The sequence below is a fragment of the Taudactylus pleione genome, unplaced genomic scaffold, assembly GCF_031769625.1.
Source record: "Taudactylus pleione unplaced genomic scaffold, aTauple2 ptg000256l, whole genome shotgun sequence".
Classification (NCBI taxonomy): Eukaryota; Metazoa; Chordata; class Amphibia; order Anura; family Myobatrachidae; genus Taudactylus; species Taudactylus pleione.
Window position 1 is genome coordinate 14,849,606 of NW_028284658.1, and position 18,543 is coordinate 14,868,148.

The 18,543-nt window shown below is 43.5% G+C and overlaps 1 protein-coding gene and 1 long non-coding RNA gene across 2 annotated transcripts in view; one reads left to right on the forward strand and one right to left on the reverse strand.

The window, feature by feature from the left end:
- Positions 1–18,543, forward strand: part of LOC148514968 (uncharacterized) — an 87,134-nt gene that overhangs the window by 52,022 nt on the left and 16,569 nt on the right. Inside the window, exon 3 of the long non-coding RNA XR_015879438.1 lies at positions 7,448–7,531. This is a non-coding gene — a long non-coding RNA (uncharacterized LOC148514968). The remainder of the gene's footprint in view (positions 1–7,447; positions 7,532–18,543) is intronic.
- LOC148514969 (CMP-N-acetylneuraminate-beta-galactosamide-alpha-2,3-sialyltransferase 2-like) overlaps positions 1,972–18,543 on the reverse strand; it is an 86,887-nt gene continuing 70,315 nt past the window's right edge. Inside the window, exons 6-7 of the mRNA XM_088480675.1 lie at positions 7,797–7,916; positions 1,972–2,201 (exon numbers count right to left, since the gene is read on the reverse strand). Coding sequence (XP_088336801.1) covers positions 2,034–2,201; positions 7,797–7,916 — 288 coding nt within the window. The 3' untranslated portion in view covers positions 1,972–2,033. The remainder of the gene's footprint in view (positions 2,202–7,796; positions 7,917–18,543) is intronic.

Genomic DNA, 18,543 nt, shown 5'->3' on the forward strand with positions numbered 1-18,543 from the left:
TGCAAACGCAGGCATGCCTGAGCGTATCAACGCCATTTCAGAGGCGTGCATAGTTAAGAGGCAGCTTCATAGTACACGTCACCTGGCTGAATTTTACACTGAAGAGCTCGCAGTGTTTGTGGTAGGATATGGTCAACCACACGCGTTGTGTTCGCTTCCGATGGTACCGATGCATCCTGGAGATGACGTGCGTAAGTGGGCGTCTTAAGACTGGCTGGTGGGCGTCTGCATACACAGCGATCGCTTGCCAAGACATAGTGGGCGTGCTTATGCCTTGTGCGATCGCTTGCCTTGCTGTCACATAGCCGAATTTGCATATGCATCTACCGAGCGGGTCTGAATCGAGCGCCAAGTTCCAACCCACTAATCTAGTCAGGACTCTCTGACACTTTCTGGCCTGGAACGTCTGGAGTGACTGGAGGCTGGTTTCCTGCAATTAGCTCCACAGCTATCTATGACAGCCCAGCAGGTGAGGTCAGTCTTCTGTAGGGAACTTGGGGGCTATTGTGTGTTTATTTTCCTGTTGGGGGCCAATGTGTTTTATATTTTCCTGTGAGGGCCATTTTAATATATATAACATTATTCGTGGGCCTAGTGTAGGCCATGCCCCCTCCATGTGATGTCACACGGGGCGGGACCACAATTTATACTTACAAATTTTTTTATTGATACTTATGTAATCTTTTATATATTATGTATTTATTTATGTGCTCTATAGAGATATTAAATCTATATTATTAGATATTCAGCTATTGATTTTGCACAACCCTTTGGAGGTTTAATTATCTTCCGTCAATTTATTACTATACAGTGTTTCCAGAATACTGGTTTTGGAGAGCTGCGAGGGATGTTCTAATTATTGTAAAAGAAGGTTTGGCGTGGTTTATAACCAATTAATTGCAAGCGCCTGGTACTCAATTGATTTTGAGCTTGTGTATTTAAGCTTATGACTGAAAAACATGATGCAACTGCAGATTATGCAAATTTTAACCTAAGTGACTGTATCACCCGTAGAGTTCTGGAGCATGTGCAGTGCAAAAAGATCCAGGTATGATAAATGGCATTTGGTCCAGGTGCGATACCTTGTAAAAACCCTGTATGGAGGTCTTCATCGGGTTGGATATAAAACTTAAGCAGGCCACACATCTAACCAAGTTTCATTCATCTTACTTTTCTAATCAACTAAACAATATTGAATTGTACTTCACACACCTAACCAACTTTTTCATCAGACCAGCCAACGTCTTTCCAACCAAATGATATTATGATGTCACAGTAGGAGGAAAACTATCTGCCTACTTGTGTATGTAAAACAGAAGAAAAATAAATAAATTTAAAGAGATGTGTGGGAGTCCCTCACTTTTTAAAATAGCACTGCCACTTTCATCTCAGTCCTGGTTACCCCAAAACCAGCGAGAAAACAGACATGGGGGCCCCCCTGATATCAGGGTAATCAGCACCGCACTTTGCACTGAACGTTTAATATATACTTACGTGTTCCAGTTATCGGTCTACAAGAATACATGTAAACCCTCCTTATAAACTGTTTATATTTCTCCTTGGTGAACTACAGGTACCAGCGGGTCCTGGTGCCAGGGCAAGCTGACCCTTGTGGTTCTCCTAGTGCCAGCTTTTGCCGGCAGCCATTTATTTTGGCAACCGGGCCATGCTGAGACTTGTAGTTTGCCAAAGCCACAATGTGTTTTTTTTTTCTATTACTAACTATTTGCCTCCGTACCCAAAGTCCCATGGGTATGGAGAATGGTCTGGGCTATACCCATGAGGGGTAGCCCACATGCGTTTTAAGTTATTATTTATCTCAAAAGCTTTGACATACATTCATGTCTGATCGTTCTTTTACATGTGCTGCGATAATTAAAGGACTATCTTTTCTAATGTTATTTTTTCCCCAAAACTACACAGTTAGTGGAATTATATTTAAGTTACAAAATAAAATGTAATTCTGTTTAATTTTTTTTTATTATCAAAGTACAAAAACATGATATCACTCTTCATGCCTATAGAGACATTCCTTATTTGTATAATGTCAGTATTCCTTCAGTGGCTAATGATTCCAGGACTTTAGTCTCAAACTCTGCATTGTGTACACCGGTTCTTCGGAAAGCTCCTGCATGTTTGTTTTTTTCCCAATAGTGGTGCCAGTTTCCATTTTGGTCTGCACCAAAACCAAACACCGATATCTAAAAATAATATAAAAACACCTCCATTATTATAAATAATCCTTGTAAATCTCCAAATATTTACTCTATAAACTCCATATGTTGCTAATTTTAAATAATAAACAATACAGGTATTACATACAGTATAGTAAAGCATTTTTCCAGAAACTGCTTATTGACCCAGGAACCATTTAAATCAACACACATAGGAAATATTAAACTAACGTATACTGTGAATCAAATATACAACTGATTTCAAAGTCATACATGCTCCCTTCCTGCTAAGGGTGGTGTTCCACAGATTCTGTTCCAGCTTCAGAAGTGCTCAGGTCTAATTTTTATAGATGAATGTGGCTGCAAAAGTGCAGTACTTTTAAATCTAACCATTTGTAACGAGTTTTGTGATTGGACCTCCTCAAATATAATCTAGTTAAATTGGATATTGAGCACTTTGGACACTTATCCAAAACGTTGCAGTCAGCATCTTAAGATCACGTTGAGTGATTTTAGTCAGAGGTGAATGATTTCACTAAGCTTTAATCATGGAGTGAAAAGTACCTGTGTGATGGCACACACAGTGTTATTATATTGAACCAAACTTTTTTCTTTATATTATTCACTACTTGTATCAATCTTACGTTGCAGCAATAGCAACTATTAGCAAATATATTATGGATATTGTTCTATAGCTGGCATGAACAACCTATGGCTAGCAGGACCCGCGGCTGCCTGGAAGATGATGGTCGTTCAGTGTATATGAACGACCATCATCTACAGATATATCTGCTAGGTGTGTACCCACCATTAGAGTCAGTTCCAACATAAAAGCAATGTTCAAAGATTAAAGTATATAAAAAGATCAAGTTTATATTACAGAAAAAATATATATATTTACGGGTAAAGGATACAATTTTGCCAAAATATGCCAAAAAAAAGTGGAACTCCAAGGATAAGGACCAAATTCTGAATTCAAATACGCACAAAAAAAAAAAATCTTACTAAAAGTAGTAACTATTCCCTTTATTAAAAAATTAGTGGTCAACATAAAAAGCTTTCAAATGTAGTGCGCATATGCAATTATTATAATGCAGTGATCCTGTTCTTAATATCCTAATTTTCCCCAACCAGTATTTATCTAAAGAAATGCAAAGAAAATTGAAAATAATTTAATATGGAGCACTGTTTTACCTCCCAAAAAAGCCTTTTTTATCACATCAACTATATTTTCAAGATGTGGACAATGGACCTGATTCAGAGATGTACACTAATGCCACTGCAGCTGCGAATATGTACGCGGAAATATGCAAACATTGCAGACACCGGGATTTGTATTGAGATAACTACAGGCAGCTTTGTGAATACAAGCGAATGCGTACAAAGACATGGCATCCGTTGCAGATCAGTTGATTATCGGACTTCTGAGGAACATTATGGTCGCGCAGAATGGCCACCAGAACTGAGACACTGGAGCCATTTTTACTGCGTACAGGTTCGGCACCCCCCCAAAATGGGCATAACATGCCTGCATTTGAACCACCATCCCTTCATTGCCTTCCAAAAACGGTCCCTACTGTACCTGTCAATCACTTTGCAAATATATCTTCACTGTGAGCGACGATGCTAATGGAACTTGACATGTGACTCACACTGACTCATATGCATGTGCAGACCACCAATAATTGCTCAGGGATCGGTATGACGCATGTCCGGCGGTTCAAATCCCGACGCTGGAAGACCGGCAGTGAAGATCCTGACAGGTAAGTACTTAAACTATTTATTTACCTAACCACCATCGACGCCTGTCATTAGACCCCTGCCGAGATTAGACAGTTGGGAAGCCGAACTGGAGACCGGAGAAAAAAAAAAAATAGGCCCGCCCTGATTCAGAAGCGAGTGCCTCTGAATCAGGGCCTGAGAACAAGTCTTTGTTGAGTCTTGCGCACAGCCAGAGACAGATGACAAAGTTCTTACTGAGTATAGCACACAGCCGGAGACATATGACGAAGACCTTGCTGAGAATAGCGCACAGACAGAACACAGTCATGTTAACAGAACCAATATGGCAGCTCCCATGTACATCAAATCAGAAACCGCAATGAGGGAAACACCTACCATATGTGCAGAGGAGCAGACGTCCCTTTTGAGGAATGCCACACATGGACAGGAGGGACACGGATGGCCGTGAAATGACACCTATCTGGTAGTGGGTACTAAGGGCCTGATTCAGACCTGCTCGCGAGCGCATAGCGCTGGCAAGCGGGTCGATGGTGGGGTACTACGCGCGTGCGCAAGCCCTGGAGTGAGAGAGAAATTCTCTCGCTCCGGGACTCACTACAAAAGGGGCGGCTGTCGATGTTGATCGACAGCTTGCCCCGTTTTGTAGACGGGGAGGGGGGTGGGTACACAAATGGAGGCGTTCCCGAAGGAACGCCTGCCGTTTGTGGGAGGCACCACTGACATCACCAGTGATGTCAGTGGAGAGCTTCCTGCTCTGTTAGAGCAGGAAGCTCTCTGGGGCTTGCGACGGACGAGACCCTATCACAAGGGTCTTGTTGCAAGCCCTGATGGTCGCGACCATCACCTGGCCGCTCGCAAAAGCTGTGGGTGGTCAAAGCTTAGCGAGCGGCCAGGAGGCTGCAACAAAAAAAACACCCTGATTCAGAGCGAGCGCTCTTAAAGAGCGTCCGGCTCTGAATCAGGCCCTAAGATCCAGATATGGGACACAAAAATACTATGATAACTTATTTTAGATCTACTTATACAGGATGAGAATACACTAATAATAATTTTATTTCCTGCTATAGCAAAAACTTTATATACTTGCTTATATTGAAAAAACTGAAAAGAAATGTAAACGATTATCAGAACACATACGTATTATAAAAAAAAGTTCTTGAGTAGCATAATATGTCAGCAACAATTTCATGGGTGCAGAAGTAATTGTTTAATTCTTTTTGCAGTATTGATATTGGTTAATAATCTGAGAAAAAAATAATATGGACAAAAAAACTAGTAAAATTACAGATGAAGATGATATATAATATAGAAACTTTGGCCGCAAAGGGATTCAACAAAGATTTCCATTTGAAATGGTTTTTTAACATACCTGTAATTAATTTCTGTGAAAATTTGTCTTATGTACTTTGCAAATATAAAATTACATCATTTTAATAGTAGACTATTGAGAATAGTCTGATAATGTGATGGTGCCACCGTTTATTTGTGACCTTTTTGTGGCCAGGGTGTTACAAGTCGTGGTCAGGCCTTGTTCCTCTCCAGCAATTTACCTCCTTCTGGCAGTATTGTTCCAGTTCCGTCGGTTGCTAGGTGATCCGGATGCCGCAGGGTGTCACGTGTTATCCACAACACTGCATGATTGGTTCCTTCTCTTATTTGTTTTTTTGCCGCCTGCCGACTATAGCGTTCCTTGTAGATCTCTCGGCTCTGTTGCATGGTCAGCGTTCCCGTTGTTCCAGATTGTAGTGAACCCTGTTTCTCGGGCTCCCCAGCCACTCCGCCAGCTTGCAAACTGCTACAGGCTCCCTAGCCACTCCATCGGCCCTCCAGCCACTCCATCTGCTTGCAAACTGCCACTGGCTTTAAGCCGCACCATCGGCTCTCAAAGCCGCATTACCGGCTCCAAGCCGCACCATCAGTTCTCCAACTTGTACTGTCGGCTCTAAGCCGCACCATCGGCTCTCAAGCCGCACCATCAGTTCTCCAACTTGTACTACCAGCTCTAAGCCGCACCATCGGCTCTCAAAGCCACATTACCGGCTCCAAGCCGCACCATCAGTTCTCCAACTTGTACTGTCGGCTCTAAGCCACACCATCGGCTCTCAAGCCGCACCATCAGTTCTCCAACTTGTACTACCGGCTCTAAGCCACACCATTGGCTCTCAAAGCCGCACCATCAGTTCGGCTTTGCATGTGCCTAGTTGGAAATCCAGCACTGCACTCAAATGGGTTGGGTATAGATTGCCGGCGGTAGGGATGCCGCTGGTCAGAATATCGACAACGGCATCCCAACAGTCAGAATCCCGACACCCATAGGTAAGTATGCTAGCACAACCCTAACCCCTACCCTAACCCTCCTTCCCCAGTGCCTAAACCTAACCTCCCACTCCCAGCACCCTAAACCTAACCTTCCCTCCCCAGTGCCTAACCCTTACCCTCTCCTTAGTGACTAACCCTAACCTCGCAACTTAACCCTCCCCTAACTGACGATACTTACTCTCAGGATGCCGGCAGTGGGGATACTGGTGCCGGGATCCCGGCACTGACTACATCCCCACTCAAATAACACTGTACAACAAATTAATATTTTTAATTTGTTTCCTTTCTAAAAATAGTCATACATTACTAATTTGAGGTAAAAAAAAATCTAAAATGATTTCAGAATTGTTTTACTAGCTCTATTTTTGGAGCTACACTACTTGCACTGTACTGTATGTACATTAGTAATATAGTCATAGTAAAAAGCTATTTTAAAATATTCTGATATTTTCTTGATTGAATTAAAACAACTGTTATTTATTTTCTATCAATCACAAATAAGAACACAAAATGAAACAAACATTCAGCATACGAAACTAACATACAGCATACGAAAGTACTATCTAATATAGTGGCCTATTCATGGGGGTGCTTTCTCTTTGCTTGTCGCTTGTACTCCTCTTCTGGGGCATCTCTTGTCACTGTCCAACAGTAGTGATTCGCCTACCCTGATATCTTTGTTCCATTGCTGAAATGTCTTGGTGGAATCGCTCACTATGCTTGTTACTGAGTGCACCACAGTTATCTTGTGTGGGTAATCCCGTGAATCGCATATATTTGAATAGGGGAGGGGACAAATAACTGATTCATTTAATTGGGTCATTAGGCGGACCCTCTGTGCGGAACACAGATTGCTGGTAAGATTCTCTCCATTCTGCCCACTTCACTAGGAATAGCCCTACATCGTCATAAATGGGCTATATCTCGGAACTCAGAGCTAACTGAGAGTTTTAAATGTCATATTCATTCTTTGCTTGCTGAAATCAATTAGAAGTAACTATTTTCACATTGGAAACATTTTCATTGTTGTGCAGTGTAATGGAAGTGTAAGAGTTTTTGTATTAGAAGTCTTCCCTTTTACCCCCACTTCTTACCTTTCTTGGAGCAATTTATGTTGCCCACCCTATCCTCCTGTTATGACCACAGCATTACTCAAGACTCAGGATGTGACCTATAGGAAGTCACAATAACAAAACTATTTTACATTGCAGAGGCTGCATTCTTTAGCATGGAAATTGGTGCGACCATGGATGTACTGCGGGGTAAGGACTGGTGATCCTTCACATCAGGTAAAGGTAAGCAAAGCAGCTTCAGTGTGTAATTCGTGCATTCTGACATCAAAGATGCAGATGATGAAAATATTACAGAAATGTCGCTGAATTAGATTGTAAGCTTGCGAGCAGGGCCCTCTTACCTTTGTTTCTTACAACCCAGTCTTGTTCTATTAATGTTGTTTCAAATTGTAAAGCACAATGGAATATGCTGCGTTATATAAGAAACTGTTAATAAATAAATAATAAATTAGGTCCTCTGACATGCATTACAATTGGATATACTCACCTCATCACATATATGCAAAGCAAAGATGATTGTCAGCATTCCAGTAGATGGATATTTCCCATGACGTTCGTTCCAGTTATCATAAATATATTTGAAAAACGTTGGATTAAATATTAACACCTGAAAAAAAACATATATATGGGATTTACACAACATAGATTTTACTTAGTGTTAAATGGATGTAGGTGCTAGGGACAAAACAAATATAAATGTAATTATTACATACAGATCTCTACTAGCTCCTACCCGCAGACCTGTATCTTTGTGGAGACACACCAAATTCTGTAATGTATCATCATTTTGAATTATGTTGAGCTACTGCCAAGCTCTACACGAATTTTCCAGGTAATTATTATTCATAAGAATTTAGTACAGACTTAAAAAAAAAAAGTTTTGTTAAATAAATGTAATTCTAGAAATACCATAATTTTTATTTTTTTATATGTAAAGATTACTTGCACTCTCCGCACAGGTGTTTCAATATTTTTATAGTATGTGGTGGGTTGCTTATCTTGTATTCAAAAAGGGAGTAATTGTACGGGTATGTACTGTTCAATATTTATAAAGTCATGTTATTGTAGGTAGAACTTCTAAGTTTCCAAAAATGTTGATTAATAAAATCATCCCTCAATATAGTTAATAGAAAAGAGGTTTAACTAATTAGAAATTTAACAAAGTCCTATGAGAAAGTAGACATCTCACCTCTTAGTTCTCTCTCAAAATAATTTAATATTTCCCTGCAATTGTTACCCTGTTTTTTTGACACTATAACAGGTGCCTTCACATTGAACATCTAAATCACTTCTGCTCTTTTTCCATCACTTCATTCAATTTATCCACCTAATATATAATCATAGTGAATTCACTACAAATCGCACCAAACTAGTGCTGCCTATGAGAAGCTAAGAGGAGAGAATAGGAGAGCAATTCAATTAGAAGGATTTTCATTGAATAGGATGCAGCTACTATTAATGTAATGTCTTAAAGAAAAATAAAGAGGAAGTTTTCCTGTTAAATGTTATTTTATATAAATTATCATACTATTTTGTGTCCTAGGGGTAAATTTACTCGTGTCTGATCGAATTTGTATTTTTTTTTAAACATGATTTGCATTGCCGAAACTCGGGGGATTTAAGGCTTCTGAAACTCTCACATTTACTAATGCTGGCCATACACTATACAATTATCGGGCCGATCCTGCCGATATCCGCAGATCGCCCCGATAATTGTACTGTGTGTGGGGGCGACCAATATCAAAATATCGATCGGTCTGGCATGCCGAATCGAACAGCATGTCGGACTGATGCGATATTTGCAAGTTTGTAGTCGGCCGCATCGGGCAGTGTATGCGGTCACTGCCCGAGCGACCAACTTTTCCCCCAGTTCTCTCCATGTGCATGTACTCACCTTTCTATCCCCAGCGACTGCAGAGCTGTGCGCTGAGCCCACGAACTTCCGGGTAGCCGCTGTTCACTTCCGGCGTCATAGATTAGTTGAAGTCTAGGCAGTGAGTAGATGGTAAGACAGCGCTGTTCTGACATTGCAGTCCCGTGAGCCAATCAGCGGTCGCGCTGACTGTAGAGAGCCTGCTGATTGGTTCCGGCTACTGACAGTTCCCACGTGGTGTGACTCAGCCCACGTGGGAACTGTCAGTTGCCGGAGCAAATCAGCGGGCGCTCTACAGTGAGCGCTGCCACTGATTGGCTCACGGGACTGCAATGCCCCGTGAAGAGCCGAGAGCTGCCATTCGGGAGCTATGTGTATGTGTGACAACACACATACACATAGCTGTGTTTCGTGGATCGGGTAAGGACGTTTTTTTGTTTTTAAACACCCATGGATTACTGCGGAGACCAGCGCTGGATGTAGGTGAGTATGAAATCTTTCTTTGCAGGTCCATTTTTTTGGGATATTCTACGTGGAGAAGGGGACAGAACATCTGGTATAGGTAAGTATGTGTGAATGGGTAGGTGTATGTAATAAACTTATACTGGGCACGGTGTGTGTGTTTTGGATTTTTTTACCTATTTATTTTACAGTGAAATTACACGTGCCGCATGTCTGCTGGCACTTGTAGTTCCACAAGTGCAAAATGGCAGGCATGCTGGCACTTGTAGTTCCACTGTAAAGTACAATAGTGCTACATTATTTGGCCCCCCTATTACCCCCATACCCACCGCTCCAGGGGTATGGGGATGAGCCCCAGGCTTCAGCGTAAGCCTGTGGTGCTCGGGAGAGGGGGGACTCTTTTTTGGGGGGGTCCCTGACTCCCCCGAGATCACCGGCTTGCGCTGACCGACTTGGGGTGTAATGCTTTGGACCTGGAGCCCCGGTGATTGGGTCTCCGGGCTGTGGCATTACACCCCGGTCGGTTGGGTCTGGTGCTGGTCTTAAATATAGGGGGTACCCCACGTCTTTTTTGCCCCCTATATTTAAAACCAGCACTAGTCCCTGCAGCCTGGTGTTGGTTTCTAAAATACGGTGGAACCCTACACATTTTGTTCCCCGTATTTTTAAAAACCACCACTGGCTGGCAAGCCTGGGGCTGGTTTGCCTTTTGGGGGGTGACCTTATGTCATTTTTGTTGTAAATTTTTGCTACTTTTTTTTACAGGTTCAACAAAAACGGGAATTTTTGGGAAATATTCTAGGGACCCCCCTAAAGATGTGTAGACATGGGGGATCACTATGGGTCCCCCATTTATAACTACTGAACGAAGTCGTGGTTTATAATTGCCGCGGCAAGTGCATAAATGCGACTTTGAAGAAAGTGATGCAGAAGAGCATTTAGAATTTTTTGGGGGTGAAAATAACTATGCCCAGCAAATTTGGGGTTCTTGAAAATGGGGTCAGCATATTTTATAGTTGCTAAAGTGCAAATTCTTTTGTCCCTCCCCTGTGAGGGAACAAAAATATGACAGAGCCTGGCAGATTTTTGTTTGAAAAAATCTGTTGGTTGTGTTAAAATATCTGTCAGTGTATGGGCAAGATATCTGTTGCTTTTAAATTGGTCTGTTGGTCAGACAGATATTTTTATCTGTCAGTGTATGGGCAAGATATCTGTTGCTTTTAAATTGGTCTGTCGGTCAGACAGATATTTTTATCTGACAGTGTATGGCCAGCATAAGAAGTATGTTTAGCTGAGGTTGAGTTGGCTGATTATGAAGGAGATTGAGATTTCTCACCCGAGTAGCAAGTGTCTTCTCTCTGCCTAACTCTCCCGAACAAGCAGCCTGCACATATCAGTGAGTGCTTGTGTGTTCTACCTGTTTAAAAAAGGGTCAATATTGAAAAAAAAATTACGTAGGGTCCCACCCCAAAAAATTGCGTATGGGTCCCCCTATATGGAAAACCAGCACCGGAATCAAATCCGTCCAGGGTGTAATGCCACAGCCAGGGGACCCTATCACCGGGTCTCCCTGGCCAAAGCATTATCACCCCAAGCTGGTCAGCCTAGGGGGCAATAGTAGTGTAAATAGTAAGAAACTATTGTTAGCAGCACATACATCGCTACAGTCCGTTAGTTTTTTTTCCAAAGACCTGGGGATGCTACGGAGACCAGCGCAAAGATGGAGATGAGTATAGGATCTTTTTTTTTACAGGTACACCCATGGAATTCTACTTGGACAAGGGGACCGATCGTTGGGCAGTAAGTATGTGTGAGTGAGGTAGGTGTATGTAATGAACTTGTACTTACTACGGTGTGTGTATACTGTTTTTTTTTATATTTCTTTTACTGCGGGGGCTACGGGTGCCATCCACCTGATGGCACTTGTAGTTCCACAAGTGCCAAAGAGCAGGCTTGCTGGCACCTGTAGTTCCAGAGTAAAAAACAATAGTTTAACACTATTTTCAACACTATTACCCCCGTACTCACCGCTCCAGGGGTACGGGGAAATGCCCACGGGTTTCAGCCTAAGCCTGCGGTGCTCGGGAGAGGGGGGACCTCCCATGAGATCACCGGCTTGGGCTGACCAGCTTGGGGGGATAATGCTTTGGCCAGGGAGACCCGGTGATAGGGTCCCCTGGCTGTGGCATTACACCTTGGACGGATTTGATGCTGGTGCTGGTTTTAAAAATAGGGGGACCCCTACGCAATTTTTCCCCCTATTTTTAAAACCAGGACAGGCTCAGCAGCCCAGTGCTGGTTCCTAAAATATGTGGTAACCCTTCTAATTTCCCCCCCCTGTATTTTTGGGAACCAGGACTAACTGAGCAGCCCGGGGCTGGTTATGCTTTTTTGGGGAGGGGATCATATATATATTTTTTTTTAAACGAACCCTTTCGAAAATGTTTCCATGAAGAAACCTACACTGATCTGTGTATGTTTCTGCCAAACTCTCAGATCAGGGGGTGGTGTATTTGAAACTTTAATTTTGCTGCGAGTTTGCTACAATTACACCCGAGATTGTAATCTCGTTTATTAGTAAATTCCTGAGTTGTATCTTTTTCATGATAAGTACTTCCGAGTTTGGCCGATGGTGAGTCTATTCGAGTTTGCAATCTCATCCGAGTTTTCAGTGAAAAGACATCTCACCTGAGTTTGTCTTTTTCCGAGTTGAAAAAAATGCCTAAACTCACCCGAGATTCCAATATCAACCAAACTCGAATCTTCGTAAATTTACCCCCTAGTGTATTTTCCCCATATGGTGCGAGATGCTTGGTGTGACTTAGACGCTCTGCCACAAATAGCGCAGCATACTTTTCTCCTCAATATTGCATCTTACTCACATCGTAGCCATATAAAAAACTGCTCACAATTTACCAGGGACACTAGGTTGTGACCTTTGTCATAAAGGAATTGATAAAACATGTATAAAGTCGCAAATTAAGTACAAAGGAATGTGGCGGGATAAATAGTTGCGGACGCTCGCATCAAAACCTTTTTTACACAGATTGGCGATTTAGGGCCAGATTAAGCAGCGATAAGCCGCTTTTGTGATAATTTTGCACAAGTGAAAACTTTTCGCACAAATGTGGCCTATCGTGCGTATTGTGCAATCCTATTGGCCACGGCTTTTCGGAGGTTTGAAATCTCCATAGGCAAAAGCCACAAAATGTTTTCACCATCTCAGAGCAGGTGATAAATTGTGCAAAATTCCTATTTTTGGCTCAAAATGTCGGGACTTAGTTCAGGACCCCGTGGACACCCCCCTTAATGACTAATTAGGCAAATATATGTTTTTATTTGCTTAATTTGGCCAATAATGACATGTCATTATTGGGGTAAAAATTTATAATGTGCTGGAAAATGGGTTTAAATAGTGGGTCAGGTATTTTTTCTTTTTTTTGGGGGGGGGGGACTGTATGGATGGGAGAGGTGTTTTTGGCATTGCAGGTGCAAGTGACAGGTGTATTTTAATATATTTTTTAAAGTGCACTTTAATGAAGCAAAAACATAATTACACCCATTTTAATGTACCCCCAATTGAAATACAGCATTTATTTTTTCCAAAAAATATTGCTGCCTATTATTTCATTGTTAGAGAAATATGCATATAAAAGCCATGTGTCACAAATTAAAAACACCAAACCCTTGGATTATGGTCACTAAAACACTTCTACACTATTACCCTATCTTCTTTTGACTTTTTTGGGGGTACAGGCAGATTTCTTAATTTTCACCTACATTTTTGCCGCTATCGTCAAGAAAATTTTTCGGGAAAATGCCGCATTGTGTCTTTTGCAATAGGATTGCGCGAAAACCGGTAGACTCGAAGACTGACACAGTTGGCTGAACAGTGCAAAAAGTTTACACAAGCATAAAGTTAACGTTTTCTCGACAAATTAAATTCCCAACTTAGTCGTACATAAATGTACAAGCAACAGGGGGCAGTGCATGCTAGCAATTTATTTTTGTCGCTTGACATTTTAGAAGTGCAAATAAGATACAAATTTTGAGAAAAAGCAATTGCCGTGGCTAAGGCCCGTATTAAATTAGAGGCAAAAAGTCGGAAAGGTTTCACCTGTCCGATTTTTCGCCTCCTTCGTCTGTTTCAGAGACGAAATCTTTTTGTGCGCGTACCCGATTTTCGCCCCATTCAATTCCAAACCACGCGAAAACGGAAAGCGGAGAATGTGGAACAGGCGGAAAGTACTGTAAGTAGTGGGGAAATCAGTCTGTACCCCCCAAAAAAGATGCACTAACAGAGGGAATCAATGTAGATGTGTACTAATATCCCTAGTAAAAGTGTTTGGTGTACTTAAGTAGTTTAAATGGAATCGGTATGAAATACCGCCGCGGTTCGATTCCCGGCAGCGGCAGCCTGTCATCAGCAGAGTTCCGAGCAGCGGAAGCCCGACAGCGCTGGAAATCCCGATCGTGGATAGGTGAGTATCTACTAACCTAACCTAACCCCCCTAACCCTCCTTAAGGGTGCCTAACCCTAACCTCCCCCCCAAGTGCCTAACCCTAATCTCCCCTCTAAGTGCCTAACCCTAACCACCCCCTTCCCCGCTGCCTAAACCTAAGTCCCCTTGGGGGGTGCCTAACCCTAAATCCCCCCCGGGGGTGCCTAACCGTAACCCTCCCTACCCCTAGCCTAACCCTCTCGGGGGGGTGCCTAACCCTAAGTCCCCCCCGGGAACACTAAACCTAACCATCCCCCCCACCCCCCCGCGGCTGTCCGCTCGCGGACGCCCGGCATTTCACCCTTGCCGGGATATGACAGTCAGGAAGCCGGCTGCTGGTATTTAGGCAGTCGGCTTCCCGATTGCATACCGTTTAAATTGCTTCTTATTAGCGTCTATGCAAAAGTGGTGAAGAATGCCATAATGCAGTATGTTTTGGTGAAAATAAGTAGTCCAGACAAATTTGGGGTACTTGAAAATGGGTGCTAGCATATTCAAATGTTTCTAAAGTGAACTTTTAAAACATTTCAAAAACGCACCTGGTACATGCACCTGCAATCTCCAAAACACGTGACCCATCCTTGCAGACCCCCAAGAAGTCTATTTCGCTAGTGTTTATGCTTGTTCCCCCACTTTTTACTTTTTCGCACCAAAAATGAAAGTACTTTTTGTGGTGGTGTTCTTAGTTTTTTTTTTTTTTTAAATGTTTTCAAGATTTGGCCTTTGGAGGACTGTGCCAAGGGTTCTGGGTCGTTTCCCCACATTGCACCCCAAAATAAAGATTTTGCACTTCTTTTCACCTGCTATTCATTGGAGAAACTTTTTCGCCTATTACATTGCATTGAGTGTCCGCTTAGGCGAATTCCGTCTGGAGTTGAATTTGAAGATAAGTTCCGACCAAGCGAAAAGCGGCAATAGGCGAAACTATTTAGCCGATTACAGCTTTTCTCCTCTGATTGAATACGGGTCTGTGTCCTAAAACCGTGCTGCGCCAAGTGTGACTATTTTGCATGCCTAGAGAAAAGGTGTATGAAAACACATCTGTAATCTGTGTCTACAGATTACAGATTAGGGACTATAATTTATAATTATAGTCCCTGATAAGAGAGAAGGCACCTTTAGCTCAATGCAAAAAACACTGCCTACACTAGCTACATATATGAAAAAAATAAACTGTGGAAGAGGAGGAGCTTATATATATACTGTGTGTATATATAGTACATTCTATAAAATTCAATTGAGAAAGCTATAGGCAAAACACATGTATTGGAAGCAGTTCCTGCTATGCACAAGCAGGACTCCATTGACAGCATGGTCTGAGAATCTGTCCTTCTAAACACTTCTCAGGAGAGCAGGCAGCCTGTAATCACCATTCCCATGGAGACCTCGCTAACCATACCATCTATCTGACAGCTGCTGGTCACCCACTACAGCCAGCAGTGGGTCAACATTAACAGGAGCTAATTCCGGCAGCACAAGACATTCTTCCAAGTAAGAGGGCTCTGTTTTTTACTATCTAGCGACAACTGGTGCTTGCAATAGCCTGCTGTAAGTGGGGATTATCATCCGCTCTCCCTAATAGCCAGCGGACATTTCTTCACAAGAGGGCTGTGAGTTTTGTAACATCAACCCCCCTCCTGGAGGCTTTGCTGTTTATTATGCACCCGACGGTAATCAGTGACCATTATAACCTTTTACCATCTGCTCTTGGCAGCTATCTGCGATCAGTAAAAGTAAACCGGGAGCCTAATAGATTGGATTTGGCTGACTGCCATCATTGTGAATGTAGCTTCATATATTTGGAACCAAATATCTTCAACATATTCTTTTATTCTGGACTAATTATATGTATCTCTCTCCAAGAATATCTGCTACATTTTGACTTATACTAAATTAAGGTTTATGATACAGGATGTTAGAAGAGATATTTAACCCTCGGTCGGCCATGCACACACTACAATTATCTGGGCGATCAGTGGATATCGGGCGAATTGGCCCGATAATTGTAGAGTGTATATCCAGTATAAGGAATGAATTTCTAAGAAAGGATCAACTTGTCGAGACTATATTACTCTGGAAAATCTAATTGTTGCCAGAAATTGATACATTGTTACACAGCACAAGTTTATACACTCAGGGACTGCCTGGCTTAGACTTACTTATGGTGCATACACACGGTCAGATCAGACAACTATCAGATATCGTCTGATCGACCAGCATGTGCTGGATGATCGTTATCAAACATCCAGCACATGCTCCATTTCCCCAACTACTATAACGACCCCCGATCAACGATTGAGGGTCTATATAGTAACCAGGCCATCCATGCCCGCGCATCGTTAGATTGTTTGGTCTTTTGAAGGGTCAAAAAAAGGTTGGTTTAAACGATCAAACTATATCGTTATTATTTAAATCGACCAAGAAATCTGACTGTGTGGATGCACCATTAGGCTTACCTTTTGCTAATTTTGATGTTAAGGTGATTTTACTACTGTGACTTTTTTATATATATAGTTTTTATGTGTCCTACAATATGATAATAAATTGTTTCTTTTGTGAATAACACCTATTGTCACCACTGCTCTTTCTCTCACTGTATATATGTGTGTGTTGCATTCTGGTACACACTGGCAGGGCTGCCATCGGGGGGGGGGTCTGCTGGGCCTGGAGAGAGCTGGGGCCCGGTGACAGCAGGGCAGAAGATATGAAGATATGAATCGGGCTTCGGCAGCCTGGGAGAAAACACGCCTCCAACGGTATTTGAAACATTGCACCATCCGCGAACCATTGCAGCTCGTGGACTGGCAGCAAACAGGAGTGGCCGCGATGGCCGCTCCTGATTGGCTGCTGGTACGCGAGCTGTGATTGGCTCGCGGCCAATGCCATATTTGAAATACTGCTGGCAGCACTGCGCTGTTACTCCCAGGCTGCCGTTGTATATCTGCGCCGCTGTCTCCCGGGCCCGCTGAGAAACAACGTAGGACTCAGAGTCCCTGCCATATGCCCCTCCACCTAGTGCAGCTGGCGTCCCTACCCTAACCCCCTACTCCAGCCAGCCTTCGCCTGCCTTGTGTTCCCCTTGTCCAGACAACCTTCTCTGCCCTGTGCCCCCCCCCCCAGTCCAGCCAGCCTTTCCTGCCCTGTGCTCCCCCTAATCAAGCCAGCCTTTCCTGCCCTGTGCTCCCCCTAATCAAGCCAGCCTTCCCTTCCCTGTGCTCTCCCTAATCAAGCCAGCCTTCCCTTCCCTGTGCTCCCCCTAATCAAGCCAGCCTTCGCTTCCCTGTGCTCCCCCTAATCAAGCCAGCCTTCCCTTCCCTGTGCTCCCCCTAATCAAGCCAGCCTTCCCTTCCCTGTGCTACCCCTAATCAAGCCAGCCTTCCCTTCCCTGTGCTCCCCCTAATCAAGCCAGCCTTCCCTGCCCTGTGCTCACCCTAAATCAGCCATCCTTCCCTGCCCTATGCCCTCTAATCCAGCCAGTCTTTTCTGCCCTGTCCCCCTTTCCCAGTCCAGCCTTCCCTGCCCTGCCCCCCTCTAGTCCAGCCAGCTTTCCCTGCCATGTGCCCCCCAACTAGGCTCCAGTCTTCCTTGCCCTGTGCACCCCCAGTCCAGCCTTCTCTGTGCCCTCCCAGTCCAGGCTTCCGAGCCGTGTGTCCTCATGTCCATCCTTCCTTCCCGACACCAAACTTTGAGAATTTTGAAACAGGTTTAGTCACCAATTGACGTCCCACCCCCCAGTGTAACTCCACCCATATTATGCACAGCTCCGCCCACCTCTGCGCCTTCCCCCAGGGGGGCCCTGCCTATTTTGTCAGTACCGGGCCCCACGATTTCTGATGGCAGCCCTGCACGCTGGGCCTGATTCAGAGATGGACGCAAAGGCGATTACGCATGCAATTGAGCGATTGTTTGTAATTGTGCATATGTATAAGCCGCATTGCAGGCACGGACGCACATAGGAATCCATCGCAGAGTGAGTGACAGGTTGTCAGCATTTGGGGGTGGTCTGAGAAACACAGGCGTGCCTGTCCATTTAAACTCCATTACATGGGTGTACATAAATTAGCCACTGCGATTGCATATGCAGCTCTGCGTGTCTGAAGAGCTCCCAAGGCTGTGGCAGGTCAAACCTACCACAAGGGCAAGATGGCTGCCTATATGCGGCGATGTTACTGATAATTACGCTGGTATGCGTTGTAGGCAGGTAAGAAGGCAGCAGTGGGTGTCTTTATGCTCGGTTGGTCTTTGCAAACATTAGCATATTTTCTCTGCTGCATTGCGTGTGAAATCGCAGATGCAATTGAATTAGCGTCCTTCCCAGAATCATGACCACTGTGTCTACAGATACACACTGATATACATATTTTTGTTCATTCCAACCCATTCAGAAGTATAAGCTG